The sequence below is a fragment of the Nuphar pumila genome, chromosome 6 (assembly GCF_984573655.1).
Source record: "Nuphar pumila chromosome 6, dmNupPumi1.hap1.1, whole genome shotgun sequence".
NCBI lineage: Eukaryota > Viridiplantae > Streptophyta > Magnoliopsida > Nymphaeales > Nymphaeaceae > Nuphar > Nuphar pumila.
In genome coordinates, this window is record NC_143254.1 from 104,429,622 (window position 1) to 104,439,289 (window position 9,668).

Below are 9,668 nucleotides of genomic sequence, written 5' to 3' on the forward strand. Positions count from 1 at the left end.
CAGATCTGGGTTTTGCCGAGTATGATTTGCGAAATTTCATACCAAACCGATTTGAGTTCCGATTAAGCCCTTGATTTTTCAATATAAAAAAGATAAAAGATATTATTTTACCAAGTATGTATCGAATCTGGTTCGTATAATCTTTATAGGATCTTGGTATGGTTTTCCTTATAGTAGATACAATGAGACTTGGGTCCGGACCTGGTATGGTATGGTTTGGATTCACCTGAATCTAAACCAAATTCGACCTGTTGACACCCCTACTTCAAACCAGGCTCCTCTCCCATTAAGCAACTTGCACGTGGTTCACGGAAGTCATGGACATGTCAAAAAAACTTTTTTAAGATATTTTTTTTCGATAGTCACGAAAACCTTTTTAAGATATGATAAAAAAAAAAGTGAGAATCATTCAAACAATTTGGAGCCACATTGTGGAATATGTTAGGTCACCATCACCACCGGATGGAACCCAAGAAGAAGCAACCAGGAAAAAGCAGGAAGTCGTTGAATGTAGAGCCAATGCCAATGCAACCATTAAGACACCACCGACAAAACTTTCTAAAGGGATGGATCCTTATCACACCCACCCCAACGCCTTCCTCTTCTTCTTCCTCCTCTTCCTTTCCTCCCCCCCCCCCCCCACACCAAGATCCTAGATTACCCATCAAACGGTCTAGGCCCATCTCACTAGGCCAAACCCCTTGGGTGCTTGTACTTTATTCAATGAAAATATATGTAGCTTTGATTGCATTGTTGTCTTTTTAAAGTGTATTAGTGTAGCAGAAATAATTTAACCATACATGGTTTGATTAACTAAGTGAGTTTTACTTAATGTATAATTGCATATTTCAAATTTTAGTGAACCAAAACTTGATGGCTTCGTGCAGATAAGGTAGGCCAAGTTTTTTATTTGTTTTTTTTTGGGGAGGAAAGATAAGGTAGGCCAAGTTAGCACGCCTAGTTTTCTACAACCAAAACAGTTTAAAAAAATGGATCTTCAAGTTTACTCTATGAACGTCTCAGCATATGCCAGTTTCACGTTTATATATAAAATTAGAAAGAAATATTCCAGTTGTAAAGGAGGAAAGAAGAGAAGGATTTAGATGAAAATTTACTGCACAAACTACTCCAAGTTGACTTGCCAACAGGGAAAGGACGAAGAGACCGCTTTAAATTTCCTGTAAAAGTATATATATGCTGAAAACGATATATGACTGTAATTGGATGAATATTTTCTAGTTTGGATCCGTGTATTAAGAAAAAAAAAGGGTGCATGACATGCACTCATGTTTATGATATGCTTCTCGACTCAGAGAAGAAATGATCTGGTCATCATTTTTAAAAAGAATTAGTAATTTCAATCTCATAAACATGCAGATAGACTAAAAAGGTAAAATTATCAGGCATTTCATGAAGATTTCGTTGCGCGGACGGTCTTTGCAAGTTTGCAGAGAAAACCATCTTCTTTTTTGTTTTTTGCGTTACCGACCTAAAATTAAGGCTACAAGGTTGGGAAAACAGGAGGTTTTCTTATTTTTCAGTAATAAAAAAATTGTTTTGGAAAGAAAAAAGGTGAAGGAAAAACAGCAATTGAATGCAAAACAAAAAATTAAGGGTAGTTTTGGTAAACGATCACTTTATTTAATCCCCATTCACCATCACCACAAAGTTTAAAGAGCGTCCACAACCACAACAACAGTAGAACCATCTGCTGCCATTTTTCTGTTTTCTCTCTGCTCCCCAACCTCTCTCTCTCTCTCTCTCTCTCTCTCTCTCTCTCTAAGGCCTAAATAGGCATAAAACAATTTCAAGAGATAAGGAAAGAAGTCTCCCCCACCTCTCTCTCTGTTCCTAATGGCCCAGCTGGACCAAATTTATGGAGAAAAAAAAGAGAGATGTTTTCAGAGGTTCAAACCAAACCCAAGGAAAATAATGTCAAGGATGCCCCTCTGCACCCCCCCAAAAATCTCATCCTCACACGAGCAAGACCCAGTTTTTATCTGCGCCCAATTTGGGGGTTGTCTTGGTCAGAGCTTCAGTGGGCAGTCCAAACAAGAAAACAATATACCACCAACATCTCCACCATCACTCCCCCTTCCCTCTCGCTTTCTCTCTCTAACTTGTTGTTTCTCTTGGGCGGTTCTGGGCAACCCTGTTCCCACATGAGTCCTTCTCTCTCTAGGATTATTAACGTCTAGTGAGAGAAAAAGAGAGCCATGGGTGTGAGTTTTCCGAGTTTTGGGTTAGGTGGCACCATCCTGCTTTCTTATCAGGGTTGGACTCTGCTAATTTTAGACCTGGCTTTCCCTCTCCAAGTGCGATTCCTTCCTTTCCTCTCTCATTCCTATCTCCTTCCTTGAGAGAGAGAGAGAAGGCCATGGCTTCTCTGCCTGATGCAAAGAAATTGATGTTGAAGCACCAAAGCTTGAAGCAGGATTTCGACGACTTGTTCAGGGTAAATATCCCATATTTCCCCATCTCTACTTCTCTCTCCCTCTCTCTCTCCTTTTTTTCTTGAGGGTTTTGCTCATAAATTATGGAATTTCTTTTTGCCCTTCTGCAACTTTTCTGATGATAGGTGTTCTTCCTCCGAGAGAAAAACCGGGTATTTGCTTTTTTGTTTCCTTTCTAAAGTTATTTATATAAAGATATATATATATATATCTTGGGTTTTTTTCTGGTTGGGAAGGGGATCCTTTTTCATGGTTTTATTCATCTTTAAATTTATGTTATTTTTCTTCATGGCGGTATCTGTTGTCTCGTCGAAAACCTGCGTAGTTTCATCTTTCCTTCTTGTGTTTCCTTGGCGGATATCCCTTCTCCTCCCCATCCCCAACCGCTCATTCTTCTCGCGGTTTTTTCCCTCTCTGCGTCAATTCTGATGTGCTAGTTCTGTTTTATGAAGATGATCTCTTTAGTGGTACTGCAAAAATTTAATGTCGATGTTTTCACAATACACGTTGGCTTATCTTGCTCTCTTCAAGATTAAAACATCAAGAGAGATTCCTCCGTAGTTGCTTCTTTCTTCCACTTTTTATTTTTCTGGAAGAATAAATTTTCCATTTCGTTATAACCGGGTGTTTGTTCTGGGTTTCCATGTGGGTATCCCTCTATTCTTTCTTAATATTTTGGGATCCGTTTCAGGTCTTGCTCTTTTCTCAATATCTTGGGCTTTTCTTCCCTAACCTTTCAACTTTTTTTTCCGTTGTTTCTTCTATGTAGTTTTTGGTGGCAATTTGTTGGATTTCTTTTTTGCTTTATTTCAACATTGAAACCTACTTTTGTGCAGGAGACACAGGCTTTGAAGGCAAGGTTGCAGGAAACCAAAGAAAAGAGATTAAGACTCCTAGCAGAAGTTAGGTAGTACATACTTTCTCTATCATGCCTATTTGATTTTGTATCTATTGGAGTCTGAATTTATGGATTTTGAGAGAGCTTATTCAATTTGGCAGTTTTTTACGTAGAAGGCACAAGGTCTTATCCAGCAACTCATCACAGGCAAACTTAAAAGAAAAGATCAACCAGCCTCAGAACTTAGAAGCACCAAGTGAAACCAACCGTTGGAGAAAGAATTACAAAGAAGAAAACGTCTTTTCTGCACGAAATCTTTCTCTTTTAGACTTGAATCAGGCTTCTGAACCTGTAAAGTCATTTCTCCAATATCTGCGAATTCCATAGCCAGAATTTATTTATTCATCTCTTACTGATTTTGCTAATACATTTCTCTGGTCTCACTGATTTTTGTAATACATTTCCCTGATCTCATACCACTGTGCTTAATGTATTTTCTTATGATATAGCTTTTGCATATTCCTGAGCCTGTAATTCATGACAAGTTGAAATGAATTTAATCATCAAAATTAATCAACTATTCTCTCATTGGTTTTGGTTGATGCTCTTGTTCTCGTCCATGAACTTCATGTTGCATTTGATATTCTTATGATATTTTTTTGTTTATTCACTTGCAATTCATAATTGGAATGAAAGTCAGTTTTTAGTGTCTCATGACTTCCAAGGAAAATCCAAGATTAATTTGCTTCTTAGGTCTGGAAAAGTTTTATTGTTAGATGAGATGTAAGAAATAAAATTTTGGTGTTCCTAGTGTGTGTTTTGCTTATTTTCTAATGTTTGATTCCAATACCAAACTGCAACTCTTCGAAGAATAAAGTCCATGTTTCTTCTCTGCTATTGTTCTTCGGTAGTTCACTTTGATCTCATATGTGAATTTGTGAAGTTCTACAAATTCATAAATTTTGTTGTGTGAGTTCTGTTGATTGTTGAATCTGTTATCTTCTTGGTGACTGACTTAAACATAAATTTAAATTTTTCTACACACACTAATTTTGCTGGCTGTTTGATGCAAATCCAAGACAGGATTCACAAGAATCTACTATCTACCAAACTACAATCTACTCCTAATGTATGATATGCTAGAAATCTACTGTTATTCCTTCTTCATCTTGCATGTGTGTTTTGATGTCAAATTTTGATTTCTCTTGCGAAGCTTTTTCTTTATTGGTGTTAGCATTTGCTTGTTTGTTGTAGATGGAAGATAGTGGGGAAGTTCAGGTTGTATGGGAGCCTTTGAGATTGGATAAGAAGGCGAAGATAGGCGCGATTGAGAGTGGCCGATCGACGAACGATTTGAAGCTATCCATGTGCAGAGGGATCGGTAATGGAATAGGTAGTAGCGATGGAGGTGCAGAAAGAGTGGGCAAGAGGAAAATCTCATGGCAAGATCAGGTAGTTCTGAGGGTTTGAGCTTTTTGAACTACATGAAGCCCTCTCTATCTTCTTGGCCAGCATACCCTCCATTCATTGTGATTATTATTTTTGTTATTGTTGCCATTGTATAAGGACAATATAGTAGTGAATCCAAATTTTGGCATCTAACCTCTACTGATGGTTCTAATGCTCAGAGAGAGATTTACTTTTGAGAAACTTTGGTCATCTTAGGTGGGTCATCTGCATCTTTTGTTTATTGAAACCAGTGTGGTTTAGTTCTACCAATTTTGTTTTTTGACAGAGAAAGCTGGGTTAGGCAGGCCCCTACCATTTGGGATTCAAACTTGCAACGTTAGTTCAACCAAATTTGCAGTGGGGACATTGATCTGCAGGTGCTCGTGTCAAATTGGTTTTACCACTGATTTAAAGAGAGAGAGAGAGAGAGAGAGATATTGATGATTTCATCTATATTTTATTAGGTTAGTTATACTAGTTTTGCAGTAGCGTGTGGAGTATGATCTGCACGAAATTGGTCTTAACCAAATAGAATAAATTGTCCACAAGGGCCCCATCCACCTGGTTAGGTTGGTTGGCCTAATGATTCCAAGTTGAAAGAAGTCAAGAGTTTGATCTCTGTGGTGTGCGTCAAGGCCTATGCCAAATGGAAAACTATCTCCAGCGAGTAGGGAGAAGTACTCAGTGGGTTTACACTTACACAGCCGGACACCAATTCAGGTACATGGTCAACGTGACACTTCTCAGCCTTAAATAGCATATCCTAACCATATGGGTGGTTTCTTCACGCTAAATTTAAAAAATAACACAAAACAAAGTAAAGTAACGTCTGTTAATTCATCAGTTTGTGAGGTAGTTTAGCTTCTTCCATGCTTAGCCCAAGGATTTAGATGAACCTTTTCTTACTGCTTGCTAAAAATACCAATTTTCCTAATTGAAATGGAATTCTTTTTGAAGCGTCTTGTCCATACAACACACGGGGCAGAGAAAAGATGCTTTTGGGGGCAAGGCAATGCTTATCTTCAAGGTGGAAGAATCGGGTGCTTGTGCTGCAATGATTGCTAGCTCGGTTTGCAGTTACTTTAAAACTCGTGAGAATATCAGATTGGGTCTTAGGGTGTGGCTGCAATATCAGGTAGCTTTTAGAGATTGAGACCTAATTGGTTTATACAGTAGAAAACATGACTAGAATTGCCTATCCAGAAAAAGGGAGTTTGAGTTACCTGATTGTGTTTATTTATCAGGTTATTTTAACTGCTTTAAAAATTAATAGTCTACAGTGCATCAAAATTTGATGATTGAATAGATCATATATGTGCTGATAAACCCTTTTTTTTCAATCCAATGTGTAACTTCTGAACTATGTTGAGAACATTTTTGGGCAAGATTGCTCAGGTAAAATTCACACGTCTGGCTTTATGCTAGAGAGTATGGTGAAGTCAACAATAACATAATATAAGCCTACAATAACACAAATAATGTCTTTCGTTTAAATCTTGCAATGCATAATTTTGCAGCATTCATGGACAAGTGGCAAATGCTCGGCATTCTTTTTAGTGAGGGGCGATTCACATGGTTGAATAAGAGGAACTCACCTTGCAAAAATTAAACTGATGTATCTTATCGACCTCTTTTGTGCACGCACATCATGATGTTTATGCGCATATGCAACTAAGTTCCATTTTCGATCATGCGTCTATTGCCTCGACTCGGGTGAGGAATTGGAGAGCAAAAAACACTGCTGTCCACATCTCTAAAAAGGTTGCATTTGTTCGTAACAAGCTGATTCAATGGTCGAACGCACAAGGCAATGCCAAATTTGAATTGATCTCTTCTTGGAAAAGCGATATCCGCAAATTGCAGCAGGACTTGTTCTTCATTACGGATGTGGATGAGATCCAACAAAATATGTTACAACAAGAGAAGCTATGTGACAATATCAAAGAGTGGGGTCTGCGTCAAGAAATTAGATGGCGTCAAAGGAGAAGGGTTCATTGGCTTCCGCATGGAGATGCCAACACACAACATTTTCATCTTTTTGCATTAGCAAGGCGTCGACAAAATTTTATTGTAGCTCTTACAATTCAAGGGAACTGAGTCAAAGGTAACACTCTTCTCCCTGAAGTAAGTTCCTACTTTCACCATTGATTTTTTTGCATCAAATTGGGTAGTAAATGATCTTTGGTAGACCTTGCTTGAAAAACCATTCACAAGGGAAGAACTTTCCTTCTCCTAGCCTTGATGGATTCCCCATTTGATTTTTTGTCGGACGGCATGGAAAGTGTGAAAAAGATTTTTTTTTTTTGCAATTGATGGCTGAATTTTATCTTAATGTTAAGTTGCATATGGATCTATGCAAAGCAACAATTGTCCTTATTCCTAAGGAGGGGTGAGTTGACGATATAGGACAATTGAGGCCAATCTCTCTATAGGGTAGTGTTTATAAGGTTGTATCTAAGACCTTATCCGAGAGGTTCAAGGGGGTAGTGCGCAAAGGAGTTTCCCTGATACAATATGCATTCATACCGGGTAGGCCTATACTTGAATGCTCTCTATTAGCTCATGAAGCCCTCCATTCTATTCACCAAACCAAATCAACTTCCTTTATGCTTAAAGTTGACTTAGAGAAGGCCTTCGACTCGGTTAGCTGGGTATACATCTTGATATGCCTTCGTAAAATGGGATAAGTGGATCTCTTGGATAGAGTGTTTATTGTTTTCCTCATCCACCTCCATTAGTTTCAATGAAAAGAGTGGGGATTCGTTCATACCAAGATGGGGGTTGAGGCAAGGTGATCCCATTTCACCTCTTCTTTGGCTCGTCATGTATTGTTTGTGATACCAGCCCATCTCATGCAGATTTTTCATGTGCCAAAGGGGGTTGAAAAACGTCTTACAAAGCTGGTTAAAAGATTTATTTGGAGTGGAAGCAACCAAGGCAAGGCCCCACATCTTGTCTCTTGGAATGTCGTCCAAATCACTTGATTGTGCAGGTTTGAGTTTGAAGGAGTTTTGTTACCTAAATCAGGCCTATCATTCCTATTGTCTAAGGAGGTGGATAAAATATTGGGCAAGAGTTGGCATTCTAAACTGGACCTCACAGCGGGTGCCCAACTATAAGTGGGCAATCTGGTTCGGGTATTTGGAAAGCATGTTGCAAGCTGATAAATCAATTCACTTCGGCCATCATTCTCAAGATCCGCAATGGTGTAAGCACTTGGTTCTGGAAGGATGTATGGCTGGACGATCTCCCACTTTCACAACTTTTTCCTTTGCTTTATCAAGTGGCAAGGAACAAATGTTGTCTTGTTTCTGACTGCTAGTCATCATCATGTGGTTGGGAGATAATTTTAAGAAGGAACCCTACTCGGTCGGTTTTATTAGAGTGGCTCAAGCTCAGGGAAAGGTTGTCCTCTCAAAGCCTATATGATATACCCGATCAGATTTGGTGAAAGTCTACCTCAAACGATTCCCCACTCATTGCTGATTGCTATAGATAGTCTTTCAAAGATTTCACATGTGATCTCGATAATTCAGGGATCACGATGGTTTGGTCGATATTACGATCAAGGGACCACTCATACGATATTCAAGGGATCACGATCATTTGGTTGATATTCAAGGGATTACTCATTTACATTTGGTCAATATTCAAGGGGATTGCAACCGAAATCAAGAGAACGATACCTATAGCATTCGGTTATTGTAAAATATACGTGTAAATCTATAAATGTATACTCTTCTCCTAATTAAAAAATAATAAGATGTGAAAAAGAAAAAGAGAGATGTTTTTTCGCTTGTATCTTATGTTACAATTTCTTTCATGGTATCAGAGCACTCAGGTGACATCCTGACATGATGGATAGCAGAAATGAAAGCACATCAAGCCAAAATCCTAAAAAAATAGAGAGCACGTTTTTTCTTCATCACTCAGACAATCCTGGCATGATGCTAGTATCACAACCATTAACCGGAAACAATTATACCAGATTGTGTCATGCTAAAACTATGACACTATCTGCAAAGAACAAGTTTGGATTCGTAGATGAATCCATAAAAAAATGACTTTTCTCGCAAAATTTGTTGTTGCCTGAGAATGATGCAACAACATGATCCTGTTATGGCTTATCAACTCGTTGCATCTAGATCTATCCCCAAGCGTTATCTACGTTGAAACTATTGTTGAAGTATGGGCCAAACTCGCCGAATTCCATGATCGATTCTCTCAATCAAATGCTCTGCACATATATCAAATTAAGTAAGAAATCATAAATCTCAAGCAGATGCAAACCTTTGTGGCAGCCTATTACACAAAAATGAAGAGCTTATAGGACGAGTTATTCACATACATGACCAGTCTACCATACACATGTAGAACAATGAAGGCCATCCATGAGCAACAAGACCTGAAAAGACTTATGTAATTTTTAATGAGATTAAATAAGAGCTACAGTGCCATAAGGAGCCAATTGCTCTTGATGACACCATTGTTGAATATATCTAAAGCCTTCACACTACTTTTGTAGGAAGAAAGACAACGTGATCTTAGGGTTACAACAAATCAAGAACTAGTAGCGGCTATCACAAATAGATCCAATGCTCAGATAAACATGGATCCAAATAGAAATCGACAAAATCGTGTTCATCCCAAATGCGATCACTGCGAAAAATTTGGTCATGTGAAGGCCAAATGTTTTCACCTCCACGGGTTTTCAAATTGATCCGGTACACCTTCCAATGTCTATCAATGGGGTCTGGCCAGCGCTAACTCAGCATTTTCTGAAGGCAACAAGTCAGTGTCCATCCAAAGCCTTCAACAACTTACCTAGGAACACTTGACCAAATACTAGCTGCGATAAATTTAGGTAATCTCAAACCAACACCTGCAGTCAACCTAACAAGTAATCTTGATGCTTCTTTTGTTTACTC

At 38.5% G+C, this 9,668-nt stretch overlaps 1 protein-coding gene across 1 annotated transcript; it reads left to right on the plus strand.

Annotated features, from left to right (window-relative positions):
- The first annotated feature begins 2,158 nt into the window (after window positions 1–2,158).
- LOC149835515 (uncharacterized) lies at window positions 2,159–4,941 on the plus strand. Its single transcript, XM_090008555.1, has 4 exons — window positions 2,159–2,455; window positions 3,290–3,360; window positions 3,453–3,642; window positions 4,546–4,941. The coding sequence occupies exons 1-4, from the start codon at window positions 2,378–2,380 to the stop codon at window positions 4,759–4,761; spliced, it is 555 nt and encodes a 184-aa protein (XP_089864681.1). The 5' UTR covers window positions 2,159–2,377; the 3' UTR covers window positions 4,762–4,941.
- Window positions 4,942–9,668: the final 4,727 nt, after the last annotated feature.

Excerpts from the sequence above, each read along its gene's own strand:
- LOC149835515 (XM_090008555.1), top strand. The coding sequence starts at position 2,378 with ATGGCTTCTCTGCCTGATGCAAAGAAATTGATGTTGAAGCACCAAAGC. Across the intron at positions 2,456-3,289 it reads ATTTCGACGACTTGTTCAGG|GAGACACAGGCTTTGAAGGC; the intron begins GTAAATATCCCA and ends ACTTTTGTGCAG. Across the intron at positions 3,643-4,545 it reads TGAATCAGGCTTCTGAACCT|ATGGAAGATAGTGGGGAAGT; the intron begins GTAAAGTCATTT and ends TGTTTGTTGTAG.